At 40.5% G+C, this 25,372-nt stretch overlaps 1 protein-coding gene across 3 annotated transcripts in view; it reads left to right on the top strand.

Moving 5' to 3' along the window:
• The window catches only part of pgap1 (post-GPI attachment to proteins inositol deacylase 1), a 114,693-nt gene that overhangs the window by 53,917 nt on the left and 35,404 nt on the right, over window positions 1–25,372 (top strand). For all 3 annotated transcript variants that reach the window (XM_063051947.1, XM_063051948.1, XM_063051949.1), the window contains 2 exons: window positions 2,755–2,863; window positions 12,112–12,150. In XM_063051947.1, the coding sequence (XP_062908017.1) occupies window positions 2,755–2,863; window positions 12,112–12,150 (148 nt within the window). The remainder of the gene's footprint in view (window positions 1–2,754; window positions 2,864–12,111; window positions 12,151–25,372) is intronic.

The following is a 25,372-nucleotide window of genomic DNA, read 5'->3' on the forward strand; positions in this document are numbered from 1 at the left end:
CTCTAAGAATCCTCTCCGATAATTTGCCCACCACTGAAATAAGACTCGCAGGCCCATAATACCCAGGGTTATTCTTACTCGCTTTCTTGAACAAAGCCATAATATTTGCCATCCACCATTCATTTGGCAGTATTTCTGTGGCCAGTGAGGACAAAAAACTCATTACAAAAAGGCACAACAGCCAGTGAGAGGTGGTGAATTCTGAAGCTAAGTATTCATTAAGGACCTCCCCTACCTCCTCTGACTCCAGGCACGTTTCCTCTCCTATTCCTCACTCTGGCCATCCTCCTGTTCTTTACAAATGTGTAGAACACCTTAGAGTTTTCCTTCATCCTACCCACCAAGGCCTTCTCATGCCCCCTTCTAGCTTTCCTAAATCCATTCTTCAGCTCCTTTCTGGTACCGTGTAACTCTCTAGAGCCCTGCATGATCCTTACTACTTTAGCCTTAAGTAAGCTCCTTTCTTCCTTTTGTTTAGGTGTTCCACATCCCTTGTCAACCCTGGTTCTTTCAGCCTCCCGTCCTTTCCCAGAATCCCCAGCAAGTGCTCCCTAATCAACCTCCATATTTCTGTTGTGCATTTACTTTAGTACATTCCTTCCCCGCTTATGCTCCCCAGTTCCTTGATAATAGCGTTATTATCCACCTTCCCCTAATTAAATACTTTCCCACACCATCTGCACCTGTCCCTCTCCAAGGCCATAATAAAGGTCATGGAGTTGTGGTCACTGTCTCTGAAATGCTCTCTGACTGATAGATCTGACACCTGATCTGATTCATTGTCTAGCACCAAATCCGATATAGCCCCTTCTCTAATTGGTCTGTCTGCTTGTTGAGTCAGGAATCCTTCCTGGACGCAACTAACAAATTACACCCCTTTCAAACCTTTTGCACTAAGGAGGTGTCAGTCATTATTAGGGAAGTTAAAGTCCCCATGAGAACAACCCTGTTATTTTTGCACCTCTTCAAAATCAGCCTCCAGGTCTGTTCCTCGGTATCTCTGTTGCTATGGAAGACTATAGAATACTCCAAATAGAGTGATTGCTCGCTTCCTGGATCTGACTTCCACCCACACGGACTCAATAGGCAATCTCTGCACAAAGTACTTCCTTTCTGCAGCTGTGATACTATCACTGATCAGCAATTCCACTCCTTCACCTCTTTTATTTATCTCCCTCCCTGTCCCTTTTGAAACAACTAGCCCAGAACATCCAGCAGCCACTCCTGCCCATGTGACAGCCAGGTCTCTGTAATGACTACGACATCATTGTTGCATCTACTGATCCATGCTCTTAAAGTTCATCAAAGTTGTTCCTAATAGTTTTTGCATTAAAGTAAAAACATCTCAACCCGTCCACTGCCTATTCTTCCTCATAGTCTCTCTACCTTTCCACCGTCTGCCTTATCCTCTGACCTATCACTCTGGTTCCCATGCCCCTGCTAAGCTAGTTTAAACCCTCCTCAACTGCTCAAGCAAATCTGCCCGTTAGGATATTGCCCCCCCCCGCCCCCCAAGTTCAGGTGTAATCCCTTTTGTACAGGTAATACCTTCTCCACAAGAGATCCCAAGGATCCAGAAACCTGAAACCTTGATGCTTGCACCAATTCCTCAGCCACTGGAGTAACTCCTAGTGGAAAGGAGCTCTGTTGAATTAATGGTAACAGCTGAAGTAATGGGAATTGGCATTCACTGAACTTTCAGGCTACAAGTTAGAAAGTACTGTGGTGCTTCCCACGGAAATGTTTTAATGCAATTTGTGAATTGAAAGATACATTTCATTATTGGGAATGCAGCTGAGCTATATGAGGAATGTCAGCACTGATAGTCATCTGGAGCACTCCAAAGGATGCTTTATCACATATATAACAAGCAATGCCTTATCACTTTTAAAGGAGGCTCATAATTCTTTCTTTTATCAGGCATTTTTGTTTGAAAGGGAGCAAATAGAACTTTATCAAGATTTAGTATGTGCTGTTTCAAACTAATGAACGTTTTCAGTGCAGACTTAATGGAGCCCTTGACTATCTCTAATGATTTTTTTAAACCATATTTAAACTACTTGACCAAAACATGCTGTCAGCAGTGATTGCATAGTTGTAAGCATAGCAAAAATTTTGCCTTTAGCAAATTACTTCGTAAATAAGATACAGATACTGACAGGAATGCTTTGCACAAAGTGAGTGCCAAGCAAGATGTCATGCTGCATATGGGCAAGCCAGAATAATCCCTGCCCACGACATGCCTGAGGGGAAACACAGGCAGTAAAGCCATGCCCCAGATCCTTGTCAACTGTCAAGGCTGTCAAAGACTGAATGTGTCTGACAATCAAAAACTTTTAGAGGCTGTTAAAATCAATTAAATTCTACAATTTTTTTTAACATCTAACTTGTATCACTTAAAATGACTTGATTTTGATCTAACCTGGTTAAGGTTTGATCAACAGGTTCCAAAAGTTGGAGTGCAATTAGAAAATGGTTAAACTTTGCCAGCAGTGTCAGGAGTTTGGTGTTTGTGTGGGAGTGCTGAACTCCTTGACTGATTGCAAATATCTGCCTGCAGGTTTGAGTTTTACAATTGACAGGAGCTAGATGATGAGACTAAAAATGAGAATTGTGTCTCATCTGTCAAATTGCTTGTAAAAGGCCTTTTAAGCTTGACAAGCCATTATTTTTTTGCTTTATATCTTTAAAAAAAAAGATCCATAACAACTTTATATGTTGATATTGTTTTTACATGCTGAGTTTTAATTTCAGTGTACCATCTTCCACTGTGATCTATGCCAAACTGCACAGAACGAGGCCTGAGAATGATAATTCTGTACCAGAGTTACAACTTCACACAACTAGAAATTGTCGATATGAGGTAGATTGCTGATTTTCTTTGTGCCTTCTGCTTTTACAATTTCACTGTAGTTTTGTGTTTGGATGACACATTACCTGATAATTGTAATGTTATGAACTTACAGTAATGTCAGGATCTCTAGCATGCTACAAAGTTTTGTCTTGAAAACAGGCGTTACTGACATTTAACCTTTAGCCTAAATTTCTTTCGTTGTAAACATGCAATCAGACATTCTACACACTCAAGAACAAAGTCCAAGATGACAGAGAGCAGTCTTCATTCTGTTTTGCTTGAATCCTGATTCTGTGCACTACTTAAAAAACCGTGTGGACATTGTGTCCCTAAATGCATCATATAATTTGCTTTTACCGGGGCAGATCAAGCTGACTGACATCTAGCTAATATAAAAGCCTGACGTGAATGTGAGTTCTAATACCAATACACCTTCTGTCCCGCTTTGTTGTTTTCTCCATTGGACTCTGGTATATACCGCCCATAGTTGGGATACAGTGGCCCCATTATTTTAATGTTTGAATTATTTGTTGGTATTTTAAGGTATTAGTGTTTTTTAATTTTTTAAAAAATTATCTCATTTAAAAATCAAAAGCTATTTGAATGGCTTTGGGGCCATGTTCTTAGCAGAAAACCATCCAAGCCCTTAGCTGTCCCACTAAGACACCTCACTTTGTCACAGGGCACCGCTTACATGCAGAGGATCACTCTGTTTGCCCCTCCATATATGGATTGGGAGTCTGGGCTGGTAAGTCCCACGGGAGCTGCGTTTGCACAATGGGCTGAGTCTAGCACAATCTCACTCCCTATAGGGCATGCTGGCAAAAGCATCTGAATGCTTTATCACACAAAGAGGTAGCACTATCACCACTACAAATTCCTTTCTGCATGTCCTTGTTGTTGACTTTTTGACTGGCCATGGAAAATAATTTGCATTACAACAGACCACTAACACCTTTTGGGTGAAAGAAGATCCCATTCTCTGCAAACAACAGGAATTCTGCAGATGCTGGAAATTCAAGCAACACACATCCTGAAAGGTCTTTCCGCAGTGCAATACGGAGGACTGGCAGTTATTTGAGTATGGCCTTGATCCCAGAAATCATACTGGTAACTAAAGCTATGTAATTCTCCCTCAGTTATTTGAGTATGGCCTTGATCCCAGAAATCATACTGGTAACTAAAGCTATGTAATTCTCCCTGGTCTCTAGTCAGATCCCACAGAAAGTGACTGAAGTTGGTACAATGAAGGATAGCTGTGTATGCAGGATCAATGTAAAATAGCTTGGCTTTCTCTTACGTAGCTAAGACTCAGTGGTAATGATCATTTGTATAAGTTTTATTAGAATGAATAACAATGAAGTAGTTTGAGGTGTTTTGTCAGATAATGAGAACTTGATAAGAAAGATGGGCAGTATAATATATGAAGGGTGCTGTGATTTTCCATATCTAACTCTAGCAACACCCCTTCTGTAGAAAACCTACACTTCTGACTCTGTTTATATTGCTTTAGAAAGACATAGGTGCTTCTCAATAATGTGCTTGAGCAACAAAACTGACTTACACCTGCTCTCCCGTGCTTGCTCCTGAAATCAGGCAGGTTTTGAAATGGATCATAACTAACTCCTGTGTCCTACCGTTGAGGTCTTCTGTGGGCTGAGTTTTCTATCACCGTTTCAGCTGAGAAAGTTTGCCCACTGTTGTTTGTTCATTGCATTAACAGAAGGTCTTAGGAAAAGGTGGCAAATGCATAAAGGCAGTGCATTTTGGGAAAAGTCTGAAAATAGAACTGATCGAAGCAATGTTTTTTGTTGCTGTTAGCTTTGTTCAGGTGGTTAGGTTTATAGATAAACTGCATATTTACAAAGGATAACTTTTTGTCAAAAATTTCCATTAAAAGAACATCTGGCTTGCACATCTTTGTACTGAATATTAATGTAATTAAGTTCACATTATTTTTTGAGAAGAATCTACTGAGTGAGGAGTGAGAATTTCTTTCAACAATGGTACCCACTTTTACTGAGATGTTTCTCGGTCAACCTTTGGTACATAGAATAAGAGAACCAAAATTGTACAACACAGAAACAGGCTCTTAGGCTCACTGTGTTAACGTTGACCTTTTTGTCTATAATACTCACATATGATTACATTAGGACCATATTCTTCAAAACCTTGCCAGGTCAAGTGGTTACCTAAATATGTCTCTTGCACATTGTGATTTTTCCTGGTTCCACCACCACCTCTGGTGACACATTCCAGTATATCAACTGGAAGTGGTGAAATTCCTTCTCATCAAATTCCCTTTACTTCCTGCCACCTAACCTATGTCAACTTGTTTTTGGTACATCTACCATGAGACTCTGACAACCCAATTTATTTTATGTACCTCTCTCAGGTCATCCTGCCTCTTCCTTTGCACCACAGCTGATCTCTCCCCATGTCTAAGGTTTCCCAATCTAGGCAACATCCTGATCTGATATGTATTCTCCAGTAGTCTTAAACAATCTTGTTTGGTGTCCACAGCACCAACAGCTTTCATGCTATCTGCAAAATTAACAATCATACCTCCTGCATTCTCATCTAAGTCCTTAATATATATCGCAAACACAAAGGATCCTAGCACCAATCTTTGTGTACACTGACTGTAAGCCTCCAGTCTCATCTATCTTCAAGTTAATTTTAGATTCAGTTAGCCAGCTCACCCTGCTTTAACCTTCTGAATGAGTCTACCACATTAGTAAAATCCATACAGAGAGCATCTACTTACTACTTGTCATTCAATTTTATTAGTTGCCTCCGAAAAACTCTTATCAAATTAGCCATACCGGATATCCTCCATGCAAAGCTATGCTGAGAGTACCTGTTCAGTCCCCTCCTTTCGAAATTAACAATTGTCTTCTCCCTTAGAGTTTTCTCCAGTCACTAGTCTGTAGTTACATGGTTTAGCTGTTCTGCCCTTAGCTACTCTCTAGATTAAGAAACACCATTCGTGTACTGTTCATATTGATGAACAGGGGATCTGGTGTTGAAATCCATTGTTCCTTGAAAGTGACAATCCAGGTGTTAAGGTGGTGAGGAAAGTGTATGGTGTGTTTGCTTGTAGATTTAAAGTCATATGGTCATACAACATGGAAACAAGTCCTTCAGCCCAGTTGGTCCAAGATCCCCAGCTAAGCTGGTGCCATTTGTCTGTGTTTTGCCCACGTCTTGCCCACGTCTCTCTAAACCTTTCCTATCCATATACAGTATTGGTCCACTATCTTTTAAATGTCATTAATATACTTGCCTCAACCACTTCCTCTGACAACTCATTTCATATTCAGACTGCACTCTGGGTGCAAAAGTTTCACTTCAGCTTCCTATTAAACCTTCCCTCCACATTAATTTCAAAACTTTAAATTAGTTTTGCAGAAGAGTAATGCTAATTGTTGTGCTGCATTTAGTTATTAACCAAATTACTGAAGATCATGGATTTTAGTAAACACTGGATCTTTCTATTATTATAATGCGCACATGAATTGGAAAAGAGAGTTCATTTCAGTTCATTTTAGCTTTGCTGCAATTAGCTAATGGTTTAATGAGTGCTATTAAGGCACCATGATTGTACATCTTGGAATTTTTCAGATGGTAAAATCTTTTGGTATGAAAATGTATACACTCACTGAACATCATTGTTGAAGTACGCAATCTGCTGTCCATTAACAATATTTTTAGGAATGGTATTCACATTTTCCTGTTAAAATCTATTGAAGAGCAAAAATTGATAATGTTGTTGGTAATGAACTAATGCGTTGTACAGAAGAACACAAAATAATTGCTGCTAATGGGGTGCATCCAATGCAGTGAAATATAAAGAAAAGCTTCGCGGAAATATAATAAAGCCCTTTAGTAACTGGAGCAGGATAAAATGATAAAGGAATAATTTAAAAAGGGGTATTCTATTGTGCTGTAACTGGTTATAGAAACACAAACTTTTCTTTAAGCAGCAGTTTTCTTTATAACAAATGTATAGATTTTCTTTTGGTAGGACAAGTGTTTTGCTGAGATCCACAACAAGTCTGCCAGTAGATCTGCCCATGAGCAGGTCCTTGGTGGAGGGGGGACCTCAGCCTTCCACTTAGCAGAACTCCAACTGTGGTCCGTTCATGCTGCGTGGCTGAATACCTCACGAAGCTCAGTGAGATGACATGAACTTCAGAATTGTTCTCACCTCCCAAACTTGCAAATCCTTTTACTGCACCCATGCTAAGTTAACCTGCACAGGGTCAGTAAACCTATTCTAATGAAGAGAAAAATCAGCTGTCCGGAGAAGATAAGAATGGCTTTTATTTGAAAAGCTATGTAGAGTTAGTTTGAATGTTCTAGTTGTTTTTTCTGTAACCTTTTTACTCTTTATTTAATATTTTTCAATAATAGCTTTTTTTTTTAAACAAATGTACAGATTTGGAGCAGGATGCCACTAGAGCCTGCTTGGCCTTTCAGTGCTTCTGGCTACTCAACTCACCATTGCTGACAACTCCTGACGACCTTTTATCCCCATCTTTATTAAGAATCTATCTAATTTTGTTTCCGAAAAATAATTCTGCTGCCACCACCCTTTGAGCTAAAGAGCTCCAAAGATCCATTAGCCACCGAGAGAGACAGTTTCACCTCTTCTCTTTAAACAGTGGTTCCCTATTCTAGAATCATTATAAAGCCGTTCAAATTCCCATGCTTTGATCATCTCTTTCCCTGCTAAACTCTGGCAGATGCAAGCCTAATCTCCCTTGTGTTTCTTCAGACATTGCAGTAATCAGTCCAGTTAGCCTTCTCTGAATTGCACCTGGCACATTTATATGCTTGTAAGGAAAGCAGTATTGTACACTGTGCTGTGAATGCAGTCTCACTTACCCTGCATAACTGAAGCATAAACCTCTCATAGTTGTGTATTCAGTTACTCTAGCAATAAATGATAACATACTGTTTGTTTACTAAGTACTTTCTGTACCCAGAACCAGCCTTATACAAATCATAAAATGGAACGCACAGATGCCTTTTCCTCTAAGAGTTCTGCAATCACTTATTATTTAGAAAATAAGCTTTATATTTATCCTGCCAAAAAAGACAATTTCCCACATTGTATTCCAGTTGTCAGATCACTGCCCAGTCACTAAAGCCATCCGCATACTTTTCACAGATCTTGCAGTACTTTGCAGTTTTGGTCCACTTACTTAGGAAAGGGTGTACAGGACGCATTGGAGCAAAAAAAAACACACTAGGCTAATTTCTGGGATAAGAGCATTTTCCTTTCATGAATGGCAAAAGAAGCTGGGTCTGTACTGTTCAGAGCTGTGGAGAATGAGCGGTAATGTTATTGGGGGATGTGACAGGGTAAATGTTTCCACGTGATTCAAGAGGGTGAGCTTTTAAAGCTGAGGTGTATTCTAAGGCAGGGAAGCTCAGGAAGTCTATATGCTGAGACCTCCATTGGTCAGAGTTGCATTGAATTGAATTTATTTAAATCTTACATCCATCCCACAATGTGAGGGAGTAAAAATCTTTGCATTATGACTCTGTCACAATGTACAGACATGTGAATTTGTAAGTCTAAAGCTTGTAGAAAGAAGCTGTCCCGTAGCCTGTTGGTTCTGGCTTTAATGCTGCGGTACCATTTGCCAGACAGAAGCAGCTGAAGCAGTTAATGGTTGGGGGTGACATGTCCCCAGTGATCTTCCAGGCTTCTTTCTGCACCTGCTACTATAAATGTCCTCGATGGAGGGAAGTTCACGTCCACAGATGAGCTGGGCTGTCTGTACCACCATCTGTAGCACCCAGCAATTAAGGTTGGTGCAATTTCCATACCAGGCTGAAGTACAGACAGTCAGGATGCTCTCAATGGTGCCCCTGTAGAAGGTCTTGAGGATTTGGCGGCTCCTGCTGGAATCCTTCAGTCACCTGAGGTGGAAGAGACGCTGACCAGGGATATTGTGTTGTAGCTGTCTAGGTACACAAGCCTAGGCATTACAATATGGAGAGCAAGCTGTTGCTCATATAGCAAGCTCCCCCTCTCCATACAACTGATAAACCCTAACGAACGGCAGAGATCGATACAATTTGGTACTAGCAGCATTGCAGGAGTTGCCAGTCAGCATTGAACTCAACGTAGGACTGCCTTAGGGACTCCAGCTACAGATTTTCCCTCTGAGTTTACTCTCGAAGCCTTCCCCTTGAGTGAGTATAGCCGCAAGGCAGCAAAGGTTTGATTGAGATCAGAGTTTTCCTTCTCAATGAGCTGCCAACCACGGCGGATAAGCCCCATATGTCCAAAAAATCTGTGTGCACAGGGTGGCAAATGGGATATTTAAAAAAGAGGTAATTGTTTTGGAAGTGATTGCTATGAGGAACTGGCACAGAAGATGAGGCACGATGCAGACAGACCATGATCATATTGAATAGCAGGGCAAGATTAAGGGATCAAATGACCTACTCGTTTCTTTTTCTACCCCATTTCCATGCGTTCTGAGTTTGTGAAAATCAGAGTCATTCACAAGCACTCAAACAGAATGTATAACTGCTGAAATCTAGGAGTTAAGGAGAGAGAGAGAAAACGGAGCAAGGGTGGGACAAGACACTGCTGTCAGTAATGTTGTTACTGCAACCATCTCATGTTTAAAATAAGGATGTGCTCTACTCTGAATCTTGTCGATATGCTTGGAGCTGGCCTCCCAGTGGAAGCAGGTGCCATGGACCCTGTTGGTAGAAACAGAATGGTACAAGGTCCAAGTGGTTTGTTCATTTTTACAGGAGCTTGGGTTAATATCAACAGGATGAGGATTACCATTGAACCTGCCATTAAAACATTTCACAACGAAGACCAAAAATTCTAGATAGATAGATAAGTAGATACTTTGATCCCAAAGGAAATTACAGTGTCACAGTAGCATTACAGGTGCACAGGCTAACAAATATTAGAAGAGAAATAAGAAAGAACAGGAAGTAAGTTACCTCAGTGAACAACTCTTCCCTGGTTATAGGTTGATTCATTACAGAGTCTAATGGTTGAGGATAAGAATTACCTCATATAGCGCTCTTTGGAGCAGTGCAGTTGTTTTAGTCCATTACTAGAAGTGCTCCTCTGTTCAGCCATGAGGCATACAGAGGGTCAGAAGCATTGTCCAGTATTGCCAGGATTTTCTGTAGGATCCTTTGTTCTACCACAGCCTCCAGTGTGTCCATTTTGACTCCTATAACAGAACCAGACTTTCTAATCAGTTTATTGAGTGTGTTGGCATCACCCATGTTGATGCCATTGCCCAGCACCCCACTGCATAGAGGATTGTACTTGTGACAACAGACTGGTAGAACATGTGAAGGAGAGGCCTGAATACTCCAAAGGACCTCAGTCTCCTCAGGAAATAGAGGCGACTCTGGCCCTTTTTGTACACAGCCTCTGTGTTGGTGCTCCACTCAAATCTGTCATCTACAAACGTAGTATTCAGGTTTACTCTTCCTCTTAGTAACTGTCTTCTTAACAGAAATCTATATTGACCACATTTGTTGATCCAGTTCTCGGTCAGATTATAATAACAGTACAGGTCCTCTCTAGGTTACAAATGTGAAACTTATGTATAGCCCATACATAAGGAGCAAGCACTTGGGAGACTAGTGAGTGAGTTTGCCAGCTTCTTTGGGGCTGCAGGCATCTTCTGCCGTGTGGAAATCAATTGAGGCAATACCATTGCATCTCAGAGAAATCTGAATAACGGAGGTAAACACTCTTGTTTAACTACACATTATGCTTAGTTGGCCTGTATTTTTACTTAATTATATCACTGGTTGCGGGGGGGTGAGGGTGCATTTCCAACTTGCTAACTGTTTAGGTTATGAACACTTCTCAAGAACAGAATTCTCTCTTAACCTGGAAAGGATCTGAAAATTTGGCCTGAATAAATTGTTTAAAAATATGTGGTGGCATTCGTTAGTCTCGTGAGACCATGGATCTGTGCCTGGAAAGTTCCAGGGCGCAGGCCTGGGCAAGGTTGTATGAAAGACCTGCAGTTTCCCATGCAGCAAGTCTCCCCTCTCCACGACACTGATGTTGTCCAAGGGAAGGGCAAGGGCCGATACAGCTTGGCACCAGTGTGGTCGCAGGAGTTGCCAGAACGAGGTTGAAGACAACGTTGGACTGCCATAGGGACTCCAGCTCTGGATTTGTCCTCAGGGTTTACTCTTGAAGCCTTTCCCGTGAGTGGGTATGGCCACAAGGCAGTGGAGGTTTGAAATCAGAGTTTTCCATCTCTTAGATGGACTGCCTTCCCAGGCTGACAAGCTCCATCTACCCGAAGCACTGGTTTTAGGCGCCAGGACCCACCTTCGCCCCTTCTCCTGTCAGTAGAAACAGATCCGCCGGGCTTAGAGGCTAAGCCACACGAGAAGGCCAGGAGTCGGACGTGGTTGTCAGAAGCTATTTGAGGCGCATGCCGTGAGGAGCACTTTTATGTAGTGGGAGCTTGTCTCCACTACCACTCCTCGGCTTGACAACCTTGGAACCTTAAAAATATGTGCTCCAAGAAATAAAGTTCAACTCCTAGTGCATGTTAATATTTGTAAAGAAATACACTACTTATTTAAATGATTTAAAAATGAAGTTCCCAAAGTATGTTTAATATAAGTAACTTTTGTGCTCACTGTACCTAATAAAGTGGCTACTGACTGTCTGTTTGTGGCCCCTGCTGCTGTAACCCATCTACTTCAAGATTCGACATCTGCCTTCAGAGGTGCTGTTTTGCATATTGCTTTTGCAACACTTGGTTATTTAAGTTACAGTCACCCTCCTGTCAGCTTGAACCAGTCTGACCATTCTCCTCTGACCTTTCTCATTAACAAGACGTTTTTGTCCACAGAACTGCTACTTACTGCTTGTCTTTTGTTTGTCGCACTATGCTTTGTAAACTGTATAGAGACTGTTGAGCGTAAAATTCCCAGGAGCTCAGCAATTTTTGAGCTACTCGAGTCACCCCGTCTGGCATAAACAATCATTCCACAGTCAAAGACCCCATTCTGATGTTTGGTCTGAACACCTGAGCCTCTTGACCATGTCTGCATGCTTTTGTGCATTGATTTGCTGCCACATAATGGACTGATTAGATATTTGCATTAACAAGCAGGTGTACCTAATAAAGTGGCCACTGCGTGTATTGTGACAATTCTTTGCATATTTTTAAACTGCTTTATTTGGAATTCTTACATTTCTCTCTCAAATGCTGGTTCTGTTTTAGATAAGTATCAAGACATCTTTCTATGAAGTACTTGGGCAGGTAAGAGTATTGTGCTTTAGTTTGCATTTTAAGTCCTTTTTATTACAATATTGTGAATACCTTCTGCCTGTGTGCATACAGCTAACATATTAATTCTGAGAAGTCATTTTGCTGAAATATTCCAGGGGTAAGTCCCCATCCTTTTCCTATTTTGTGCGGAATTTGCGATTTCCTGGTGGTGGCTGACGGAGTAACAGCAATCTGCCGTTGCTCCAACCTTAATTATCTTACCATTTCCAAACTGTCTTGAAACTTCTTTTTTTAAGTGTCGTATTCTTTCATTATGGATACAAGGAGGGCCAGAGGTACTAAAAAGGATGATTTTCCTGCTTCTTTGGATTCTATTATGGATGTGCTGCAAAGTCATACACGAGAAGTGGAATTAGAATTTGTTTATTACTGTCACTTGTATAAAGATGCAATGAAAAGCATATCTGCGTACTCTTCCTATGGATCAATTCATTGCATTGAGGGAGTAGAAGGCAAAACAATATCAGGATGCAGAATAGAGTGTAACATCTACAGAGAAAACGCAGAGCAGGTAGACAAGAGGGTACAAGATGATTAAATGAGGTACAGTAGATTGTGAGGTCAGGAGTCCATCTTACCATCATTGATCTTGTGGTCTTATAACAGTAGGATAGAAGGTGTCCTTGAGCCTGGTGAAACGTGCCTCTGGGATTTGGAATCTTCTTTCCCTTGGGGGAGGAAGGAAGAGAGAATGTCTAAGGTGGGGAGGGGGTCTTTGATTATGCTGGCTGCTTTACTGAGGCAATGAGAAGTATAGACAGAGTCCTGTGCAGAACTGTGTTCACAGCTCTCTGCAGTTTCTTACTTTGAAATGTGTAATTTCTTGAATTGTCAAGAATTTTTGTCATGTTTCTTTTAAAATTAAATTATTTCCTGCCTCAGTACTTGTAAAATATTAGTTCCTTATATTAAATGATAAAAATTGAACTGAAAACTGCTATTCTTTTTATTTTTATAATACAGAATTAAAGAAGGGATTTAATTTTGACATCCAGAAATATTTTCCTAGGACTCTGACTACAGAGAAGTGCTTTTCTATAATGTAATAGAAGTCTCATAAAAGCTAACCTAGTCTGTACCATCTGGAGTAAAATAAAATTTGTCTCGATCGAATGAGCAGTATCCTCCTGTTCCTCACGCAATCATTCTTCACACTTACACTTGTATCCATTTGGACTTCATTCCTCGGCTAAGTGCTGACACTTCAGATCTTTTAATGACTGAGATGCCTGGACTACTGTCACTCAAAAGATTTCATCTTTAAATGTTCTTGAATATGTTTTCCATGGAAATCATGCCTTCTGTTTTGTATATTTTTAATTAAAATGTATCATTCATCAGCAGCCTAGCTCTAAAAAGCATACTGTAAAGCTCCCCCCCCCCCAACTGCCCGCCTGCTTTTACAGCATGTAGAGATTATGCTACAACTCTGTAGAGCCCATAACCTTGTGTTCTTGGGTCATTCTGTGTATGACAGTCTCGGAAGGATATAGCTATCTTGGAGGGAGTGGAGTTTAGATTTGTAAACATGACCTGGACTACTGAGGTTAAAAGGCAATGCAACATTACTCAAAACAGAGACCTGTCTACAATAAATTTTAAAAGGTTAAAATATTTTATTTCTTTGGAGGTTTTTGGCGTGTCCTTTTATAATTCTGATTGGCTTGGATGAAGGCCATTTGCCTCAATGGGTCTATACTAACTCTCAAAGTAGCCCATTACCCAACCTAGTTTCATATAACCTATCCTCTCTCCCAGTTCCTTTAAGACCCCTCTGACTCATCCACCAGCATTTACACGAGCTGTATATGAACAAACAGCACCCCTTGGAAAGTGGCAGGAAACCTGGTGGAAAATCACCTGGACAAAGGGTGATTGAGCAAACTCAACACGGACAGGATCTGGATTGAACTTGGCTGTATCCATATCCAGCACGTATGGACCAAAAGAATATCTATTTGGGAAAGTATCATGGCAAAATCCTAGCTTTTGGGCCCATTTCTCCCAATGAATCTGCTTGCAAGCAACTGGACCGTCTATTTTTACCCATATAGTCCCCTACCAGTGAGCAAATTCAGGTGCCTGCACAGCTTGCTATTCATCTCAGAAGGTCTTTGCTTCAAGCCAACTCCTGAATTTAAGCACTTAATCTGCTTTTATGAAGGAGGTGCCATGTTTCTGGATATACCATCATTCGGGTGGTAGCTTAGATCCATGACCTACCCACCTATTCAAGAGTATAAAGGATGCCACCATGATGATAGAAGTGTGAAAGGAATCTTTTTGCCAATCTTTATCTCTCAGCCAAATTCAGTTGCGTCCATGTTATGCATGGCAATGTGGCAGAACAGATCCTGCTTAGGGCTGAAATTTGCTTTGAAATAATGAGCATACTTAAGTGGTATTTAATTAACTGAAATAAATCCTTATACCCCAATCGGGTAAAAAGTTTTTTTTGATATGTCACACATTTTTCCTCCTCCAAAACCTAATTTCTCTTCTGGAAGAACCTGGGCAAAAAGTTATTTTATTGTATTTAACGAGCATTATGCACCCAAATGGCTGCTTTATTGTGTACTTCCTAGACCTAATAAAGTGACCACTTAGTAAATGTTTGTGGTCTTCTGCTGCTGCAGCCCATCCACGTGAAGGTCGGATATGTTGCATGTTCAGAGGTGCTTTTTTGCACTCCACTGTTGTAACACACGGTTATTTGAGTTCCTGTTGCCTTCCTGTCAGCTTGAACTAATCTGGCCATTCTCCTCTGATTTCTCTCATTAACCAGGCATTTTCACCCACAGAACTCTGCTCACTGGATGTTTTTAGCTTTTTGCACCATTCTCTGTAAACTCTAGAGACCGTTGCACATGAAAATTCCAAGAGATCAGCAGTTTCTGAGATACTCCAACCACCCTGTCTGGCACCAACAATCATTGCATGGTTTAAAGTCACTTAGATCATATTTCTTCCCCATTCTGATGTTTGGTCTGAACAAAAACTGAACCTCTTGACCATGTCCGCGTGCTTTTGTGCATTGAGTTGCTGCCATATGATTGGCTGATTAGATATTTGCATTCACGAGGGAATCTGCAGATGCTGGAATTTCAAGCAACATGCACACACAAAATGCTGGTGAATGCAGCAGGCCAGGCAGCATCTATAGGAAAAGGTACGGTCGACGTTTTGGGCGGAGACCCTTCGTCACCAGCATTTTTTAGATATTTGCATTAATGAGCAGGTGTACCAAATAAAGTGGTCACTGAGTGTACAGGCTCTTAACAAATCATAAATGTTGATGGTATTTACTTTGGTCTGTACGTAGACAAGATGCATTATTCATCATTGTAAACAGAACCAAAGTTTGTACTTCAAATCACGATTTCTTGGCGAAAAATGCATTTAATTATAGTTCTCAGCATCAGACCTATCACTGCTTATAGTTCCACCTAAGTGTTATTACTCTGTTCACATTGCTTGTGTGTTATAAGACTGGAATTCCGGTTATGCAGCCTCGGTTGAGATCACTGCCTGTGTTTAAACAAATCTGAACATCTATTCTTCAATAATTGAAATGTTGGTTAAGTTTCCAGGGGAAGACTTTTCGAACTTCCAATCTTGAAATTCATTCACTTCATGTGGGATTTATTTCCTATTATTATTATTTTGAATGAGTGAATGTGTTTTAAGTGAACATGAGTGTGCCCTACAGCCACTCAGTGTAGAGAAGTTGTAAACCTCATCAACCTCCGAATGAGGAGGTGCGCGTGGCCAAGTGATTAAGGCGTTGGACTAGTGATCTGAAGGTCGTGAGTTCGAGCCTCAGCCAAGGCAGTGTGTTGTGTCGTTGAGCAAGGCACTTAACCATACCTTGCTCCTGCACGTTTATAGCCCAGTGGTGGCAGTTGGTGCAGTATGGACAAGACAAGAACAATTTCATTTTCCTTATTTCAGTCCTTGCTCTGGACATGTACCTCTGGATGCTAGACTTCTCAGCTATAGGAAATATCTTCCCTATTTCTAGCCTTGAAGAATTCTCTATATTTAATGATACTGCCTCTCAAATGAGGCTCACCAGGATGGAAGTCATGGTTGGCATGGATCAGTTGGGCCGAAGGCCTGTTTCTGTGTTGTATAGCTCTACTGGGGAGTACCATCACATCGCAAAAGGACTTGAGCAGTTCAGTAGCCCTTCTCGAGGGCAAGTTGTTCGTTTGTTATGTGCCATGTCATATGAAGGCAATCAGACTTTCTATGACCATGATTGTTCTTGGCAAATTTTTCTGCAGAAGTGGTTTTCTACTGCCACCTTCTGTGCAGTACCTTTACAAGATGGGTGACCCCAACCATTATCAATACTCTTTAGAGATCTTCTACTTGGCATTAGTGGTCTCATAACCAGTTCTTGGGATATGCACCGGTTGCTCATACAACCATTCACCACCTACTCTTATGGCTTCAGGTGACCCTGATTGTGAGGCTAAACAGGTGCTCCACCTTTCCCAATGGTGACCTGCAAGCTAGCGGAGGGAATGTTACACCTCCTTTGGTAGAGGCATATCTCCACTCCACCACCTCCTTTGGTAGAGGCATATCTCCACTCCACCACCAAAGGACAATTAGGAATGGTTAATAAACACTGGCTCGCCGTGCCTGGATCTCAAAATGAATATTCAGAAAAAAATTGAACCTTATTCTGGTGTATTTTCAATGGAAAGCAGCATTTTGGCCTCTCATTTTTATTTGGATGCTTTTTTATTTGTTTCTTTAAGCTGCTCAGTAGGAGTTTTGGCAATATTCTAAACAACGTTAAAGATTTGGGGCCAAATGATGCAAGCTGTAAATAATGTATTTTGCAGATAGATATAGATGTAGCATGGTGGCAACAATTGGATTTGAGAGCTGGAAACAAAAATCGATCTATTTTTATTCAAGGCTGAATTATTTTAAGCTAAAACACTTCTGAACTGGAGTTGGTTGCATTTATTAATACCATAAAATATTATTAGCGGTATGTTGGTATAAAGAATAATTTGTTATTAAGCTTGTGAGTTCATTGACTTGGTGCACTTTATGTATTGCAGTTTTTTTTATATTTGTTGTTTAGGATATCTGAATATGCAAGCAACTTCTTTGTCAACAGTACTGTCAACACCATCAAATTGTTCTTCCGCAAATGAATGCTTAGGTGCAACTTAACAAATTTAAGCTTAATTTCTCTGTTTAAAGGAAGAGGAAAAGTAAAAATAATTTCTCTATTTACTGGATCATGGCTTTTGAATACTTTTTAGAGAGGATAGAATGGTGAAATGTAATATTTAGTGGAACTTGTTTCAATACAATAGCGATTAATTAGTTCCTGTTTAAGTTGTGGGCGTGTGTAAGAGTCCAGAGTTTCTCGATTGGCTGGTTTCTTTTGTTAACCTATTACGTTATGCTAATGATTTAAAAAGGTATTTGTCAACTTTAGTACACACTGTAACTAAGAAGACTGCAGCTTGTTCACGTTGATGCCTGAAGGTGGATTAATGACTGCGACTTTGAAATATGGAAAGTCCGCCTGTCCTAGTAAATGACTGATTAGACTTGTGAGAAAGATGGCTTTGGCTGCAGGGGTACACAGGTTCTCTGAAGAAAACCTAAAGAAGCACACGACAATGTTTTCAGAACAGGATTACAAACACAGAGAAAACATGCCATCAAGGGAAAAAAGTTGCAGATATCTTACACCATTGAAGGTGTTGGAAATAGAGAAGTGGAGACTTGCTGTAAAAGCAGAAAATGAAGTACCACGAGTAAGAACAAAGGTCTCAAAATACAAGCTGGCAAGAGAGATGATTCCACAAGAGGCCTCAGTGTTTCATATCTATCCTTTGCACGTATGGTCAGTTGAAAGGAATCCGAATATCATGTTCCAAGATGCCAAAAGTGCTGGTTTAACTAAAGATAACTGTAAGCAATTTAAAACTTGTTTAAGTGCCTCGAGATTGCCACAACAGCTACCAAAGATACCATTCTCATTTCTGAGGAAGAGATGTGCAAGTTCTTCTTCTGTTAGCCAGACCTGTTTAGAAAATCGCTTTTACAAAATTGGCACACGCAGCTCTTCCCTTAAACTTTAAACTTCCATCAAAAGCTGGTGAATATTTGTCTGAAGTATTCAGACAGAAGAACACTTCAGTCTGCTCTTCCAAAGAGATGGTAACTGAGTTTTGAGAAACTCTTGGATATGAGTATATAGCGTGACCTAAATAATTTGAAATTCATTTTCCAAGATCCTTTGAGGACATTATTTTGAACAATACAGAATGATGTTTATTTTCTGATTTTATTATCTGATGTTTATTTTCATGTATTTATGACATTTACAATGTTTGAAGTTGAAAACAGCAATATTACTCTTGTGAGGCAGTTTTACTTCTCTGAGGGCAGATGGATTCTTATAACCTACAGTTTTGAAGTCAGTTGGATGTTGAAATAATATTAGCCAAACAACACTCTTCAGCAGAAACGTGCGGATGTTTTTGTGATATTTTTCCTGTCTTTTGATTTACGACTTATTTTATCAACCAAGTTCAGTATTGCATTTTTAAAAAATTTATTCTCTAGCAATGTAGCAACCCAGCAGGAAACAAAAAAAAGCTGTAGCAAAAACATCTTCATTCAGTGGCTTGTCAAAGTGATTCAGTGAATCACATTTATCTCCAGAAAGAGCAATAGCTTAATATGTTGTTTTAACTTTAGCTTTTATTGGTTGGAACTTGGTGAGTTTTGAATATACAGTTAATTGCCATTGCATTTGCCCTTTTAATTTGATTATTGATAACTTTGCAAAATGCTGGAGGAACTTAGCAAGTCAAGCAGCATCTAGGGAAAGGAATAAATTGTTGAGGTTTTGGGCCCAAAAAGTCAACTTTTATTTCTTTCCCATAGATGCTACCTGACCTGCTGAATTCCTTCAGTATTTTGCATGTGATACTTTGGATTTCCAGCATCTGCAGAATCTCTTGTGTTATTAATAACTTTTCTCCATTTCCATGACATTTTCAATTTTGTAGAAAGAATATTATATAGTTTCATCCTCGTCTGGTTAGTATAGCTAGAAACTCATATGCCTGCAGCGATGGTGTTCAGTATTAAGGGTTGTAATAATCCTTATGTTGGGAGTAGAGCACCATCACAGAAAAACAATTCAAGCCTTCTTATTAGATGCTAAAGAGCGGCTTATTTGAAAGATGTAGATTTTGATTGGCTATGGCCACCAAAGTGATCCTATTAATGATTTTTTTTTTTTTGCTCGGTATTACTGCCTCCTTTGTATTCCTGTTGAATACTTGCAGTCATTCACACATCCTATCCTACCAACTACACGTGGGCTTAAGTAAGGGAAAATATCCCACTGAAACTTCTCCTGAAATTTGATAGTGTAAGGGCAAATTTTAAATATGTATACTGCTTCTGCCTAGCACTTAATAGAAGTGCATGCAGCTATCATAGTAGTTTGGCAGTGGAGGAGCAGGACAAGTCACACATTGTATGTTAGATCTCTGCTTATTTAATACTGATGTTGGTATGTACATTTATTGCAGAGATGTAAAGAGAAACAGAAAAATCTTTTTAAGGTTTGATAGCATCGACTTCCATTTATTGGGTCTCAAAGTAAGCAACTACATTCTGGAAATAGTGCAAGGGGTCAGCAGTTTGATCTCTTGCGTCAGTAGAATGAGTCACAGGCAAAGTTGGAAAGAGAAACTAATTCTGGAGATGCTTTAGAGAGGAATTTAAGGAAGTATATTGTTTAGTAATGTTAATATGGAGCAGCATTTAAAGCAATCATTCAAGGCAGAATTGTTTATTAAGAAACAGATACAACATCATAGGAAGCAGATTCAGAATTTTTCTGTCATGGCACGTAAAGCAGAACGACTTATTTTATGTGGTCGTCATTGCAGGATAGTGGCAATAAAACTGTTCATTCAGTAGAATATAAACCTGTGAATGTACTGCAGTTTGTGCCTGCTGGAGGTTAGAAGGGTGAGGGGGTCAATTGAAATATCGAAGATCGTAAGAGTTCTTAACAAGCTGGATATAAAGAGGACACTTCCTCTTGTGACTTGTGGCGAGGGCTGCATACCATTGCAGACTTCAAAGCCAAACGTGGTGCTGCCAACGTGATGGCCTCTCTCCCAGATGAGCTCAATCGCTTTTATGCTCTGTTCGATGTTGCTAACTCTGAGCCTCCAAAGAAAGCCACCGCTACAACCTGCAACCTGGTCATCTCTGAGACTGAGGTACACAGATGTTTCCAACAAGTGGACAGTCGCAAGGCTGTGGGACCAGATGGCATCCCAGGGCGAGTACTCAGGATGTGCGCAGCACAACTGGCAGGTGTGTTTACAGACATTTTTAATCTCTCCCTCTCCCAGTGTGGAGTGCCATCTTCCTTCAAATTATCCACATTGTCCCTGTATCAAAAAGACCAAGGTAACATGCCTGAACGACTGGCGTCCTGTCACACTCACCTCAATAATATGCTAATACTTTGAGAGACTGATCAAGGATTACATCTGCAGCTTGCTACCACCCAAACTGGACCCCCTACAGTTTGCCTGCCAACACAACTGATTGACAGACGACGCAATAGCCACTGTTCTACGTACCATCCTTGCACATCTGGAGAAGAAAGATGCTTATGTGAGAATGCTGCTCTTGATTACAGTTCAGCATTCAACACCGTAGTTCCATCCAGCCTCGACATGAAGCTCAGAGACCTCGGCCTCAACCCTGCCTTGTGCAGCTGGATCCTGGACGTCCTGTCAGATCACCAGCAGGTTGTAAGAGTGAGCTCCCTCACCTCCAACACTCTGACTCTCAATACAGGAGCCCCTCAGGGCTGTGTACTGAGTCCCCTCCTTTACTCCCTGTCTACTCATGACTGTATCACCACCCACAGCTCTAATCTGCTAATTAAATTTGCCGATGACACTACATTGATTGGCCTTATCTCAAACAATAACGAGGTGGCCTACAGGGAAGAAGTCATCTCTTTGACACAGTGGTGTCAAGAAAACAACTTCTCCCTCAATGTTGCAAAAACAAAGGAGCTGGTTGTGGATTACAGGAGGAATGGAGATGGGCTAACCCCTATTGACATCAATGGATCTGGGGTTGAGAAGATAAACAGCTTCAAGTTCCTTGGCATCCACATCACTGAGGACCTCACATGGTCTGTACACACCAGCTGTGTGGTGAAAAAGGCGCAACAGCGCCTCTTTCACCTCAGACGGTTGAGGAAGTTTGGTATGGGCCCCTAAATCCTAAGAACCTTCTACAGGGGCACAATTGAGAACATCCTGACTGGCTGCGTCACTGCAGGGTATGGGAACTGTACCTCCCTTAATCACAGGACTCTGCAGAGTGGTGCAGACAGCCCAACACATCTGTAGTTGTGAACTTCCCATGATTCAGGACATTTACAAGGACAGGTGTGTACAAAGGGCCCGTAGGATCATTGGAGACTCAAGCCATCCCGACCACAATCTATTCCAGCTGCTACCATCCGGGAAGCGGTACCACAGCATAAAAGCCAGGACCAACAGGCTCCGGGACAGCTTCTTCCACCAGGCCATCAAACTGATTAACTCACACTGATTCGAGTGTACTCTTTACTACATTGACTGTTCTATTTATTATAAATGGTTATAAGTTACTATGATTGCACATTTAGATGGAGACGCAACTTAAAGATTTTTACTCTTGTATGTGAAGGATGTAAGAAATAATGTCAATTCAATTCCATTCAATTGAAGGAGAATTTCGGACCACGTAAGATCAAGAGAAGCCAATGCTTTTTCTCTCAAGATTGAGGGTCTGATACTTTTATTTCTCAAAGTTGTGGAAGCAGAGTGTATATTATTTTTAGGATCATATGTCCTACTGTTCTAGAGTCCTAATTTATACTTTGTTTCACTGACAGAACATTTGCTTTGTTAAAAGTATTCTATAAATAGAAGTTGTTGATAAATTGTTGTCACCTCTCATTTTTTGTATTGCTGTTGAATTTATAACATCTTAGTGATACTCAAATCACTTTGCTCATTTGAAATCCTTCTGTCTTATTTGAAAAAAGTTACCTTTTTTGGCATCCACATCTCTTTCTTCCTTTGTAAGCCTCGAATGTTTTTTTGTTCTGTGGAAGCTGCTGTTTTCAAGCAGATCATAATTGACTCCACACCTAGTAGATGAGGGAAGCATTTTGACATTATTAGAGAATATTCATTTTGTGTAAAAAGCTGTGAAAGAGAAAAGATGTGGAATAATATCGAATTATGTTTCATGCCCAAGAGTGTTTCTGCACCTATGAAATCGCACAATGTCCTGTATAGTCATGCATCACTTTGCCCATTGCTAAAAGAAGTCTTAACTCAAGAGCTTGACATCTCTATTTTTCTGGTTTCTGGTCATCAGCCTCTTTTGCACGTCCCTCCCCATGAGAAGTACTAGGATTGTGATATCATTTGACAGCAACTCATCTAAAAAGTTAATATGTTCTTAAGGCTAAAGAATCCATTATAATTATCAAGGACATCTTGGATACCTTATCATATAAGATTGTAATGATGTTGGCAGACTGTAAAATCCAAAGTTAGTAGCCCTTGATGCAGCATCATGTTTTAGAATAACTTGGAACAAATAGAATCTGGGGTTGGTGGAATTGCTTATCATGTTTTTGCCCATAGCTAATCTATTTATACCAACAGTTTTTCTTACTTTTTTATTTGACCAACTTAATAGTGTTATGTGTTACGAGAATAGACTTTGAAATGCTTTTGAAACTTTCTGGCCTGAAATATAAACCCTGAACTTTGTCACCCAAAGTACTGCAGATGGAGGAAATCTGAAAGAAAAGAGGAAATGATGAAAATTACCAACAAGGCATGCAGTGTCTGTAAAGGGGAAAATTGATACTTGAGGCCAGTGACTTTTTTTTTTAAGTCCTTGTAAGTAATTCCAGTTGGGATTTAGGATCAGATTCTCAAAGAGTGTTCAAGTATGGACTCGTGCACAGAGAAATTTGAAGTATTGATAGGAAAATGACTGGAAACATTAGGTTTGGAACTGGGGTCCTGATGAAGCTAGTTTAATGAGAGCTGAAGCAAAGAGCTTAGTGTTTGATAAATGGGTGCTGCACAGTGACATTAGTAGCCAATCATTCATCTACATTCTATATTTGTACAGCACTACTGCAATATTTTCTGTACTTTGTCTCTTGTGGTTATAACTGAGTGAAGATAATGCAGTAAACTGAATTCAATGAAAATTAATTTTTGTGTGCTCTGCACACATTTTTAACTGTAGAGAGAAACAAGAAGACTAGGGAACTTAGAAGAGCAGGACACTGAAGATGTATGAAATTATGAAGAACATAGGGTAATTGCACACAGCCTTCTTCCCTGTGTAGAGCAGTTAAGAACTAATGGACATGGGTTTAAGATGACAGGGGAACTATTTAATTGGATCCTAGGCATAATCTTTTATGCCTAGTGAAATACCTAATGTCTAGTGGCATACAGGAGGTGTACCTAATAAAGTGGCCACTGGGTGTATATGGCATGAACTGCAAGAGGAAATGGTTGAGGCAGATAGAATAACAACATTTAAAAGACATTTGGACAAATATGTAGATAGGAAAGATGATACTATCCGATCTGCTAAGCTTTTTTGGGATTTTCTGGTTTTGAAGCAGTGAGCAGAGGCGGGAAAAGAAGGATTGTAATGGAAGGCAGGAGAGATTATATGACAAGGAGGACAAAGGTTCAAGTGCTGCCAAGTTAATCTTCTGTTATTTCCTTTTTCCTTATTCTTGTCAATAACAATCTCAACTCCGCTGCTTTCAAATTTTGAACATAGAACAGTACAGCATCTAAACAGTCTCTTCGGCCCATGATGTTGTGCCAAACCAATTAAGTTAGTTAGCCATTTGATCACTAATCTCTACTGCCTACACAATGTCCATATCCTTCCATTTTCCTCATATTCATGTGCCTATCCAAAAATCTTTTAGAAGTCCCTGATGTATTTGTCTCTACCGCCACCCTAGGCATCGTGTTCCATGCACACCACTCTCTATGTTAACACCTTGATCCATACATCTCCTTTGAAATGATCCCTTCTCATCTTAAGTGCATTCCCTCTGGTATTAGTCATTTCAACCCTAGGGAAAAATACTGTCTGTCTACTTCTCTATGCTTCTCATGATCTTATAAACCTCTATCAGATCTCCTCCCAGCCTGTGCTAATCCAGAGAAAACAACCCAAGTTTATCCAACCTCTTGCTATAGCACATTCAGTCCAATCCAGGCAATATCCTGTGCTCTGTCCAACATCCATCCTATAATGGGGCGACGAAAACTGTATGCAGTACTCCAGATGCAGCCTAACTAAAATTTTATAAAGCTGCAACATAACTTCCTGACTTTTCAACTCAATGCCTCAACTAATAAAGGCAAGCATGCCATATGCCTTCTTAACCCCCTTTCAAGCTGTGCAGCCACTTTCAGGGAGCTGTGAGCTTGGACCGCAAAGATCCTTCTGCCTGTACATTTCACAGTGGACCTGGTTAAACTCCGTCTGCCATTTCTCTGCCCATATCTGCAGTTGACCTGTATACCGTTGTATTCTTTGCCAGTCTTCTACTCTATTCACAACACAACCAATCTTCACGTCGTCTGCAAACTTTATAACCTACCCCAGCTACATTTTCATCAAGGTCATTTATATACATCACAAACAGCAGAGGTCCCAGGACAAATCCCTGTGGAAAACCAGTAATCACAGACCTCCAGCTAAAATAAAGTCCCATTGGCAACTACCCTCAGTCGTCTATGCGCAAGCTAGTTATGAACCCAAACGGCCAATTCACCGTGGATGGCATGCATCTTCTGGATGAGCTTCCCATGACGACCTTGTCAAGCACCTTACTGAAATCCACGTTACCAGCATCCACAGTTCTACCTTCATCAGTCACTCTTGTCACCTCATCAAAAAACTCATATGCACCAACCTGGGAAAGATTCAGACATTTGAGTTGACTGTTCTGGGCTTGCCACACTCATGGCCTCTTCCGATTATAGAGGAGTCTTCAGAATGTAAGGAATAGGAGGAGTGCAAAAGACTTGCTCTGCGCTTCGATAAG

This window comes from Mobula hypostoma, chromosome 6 (genome assembly GCF_963921235.1).
Source record: "Mobula hypostoma chromosome 6, sMobHyp1.1, whole genome shotgun sequence".
NCBI lineage: Eukaryota > Metazoa > Chordata > Chondrichthyes > Myliobatiformes > Myliobatidae > Mobula > Mobula hypostoma.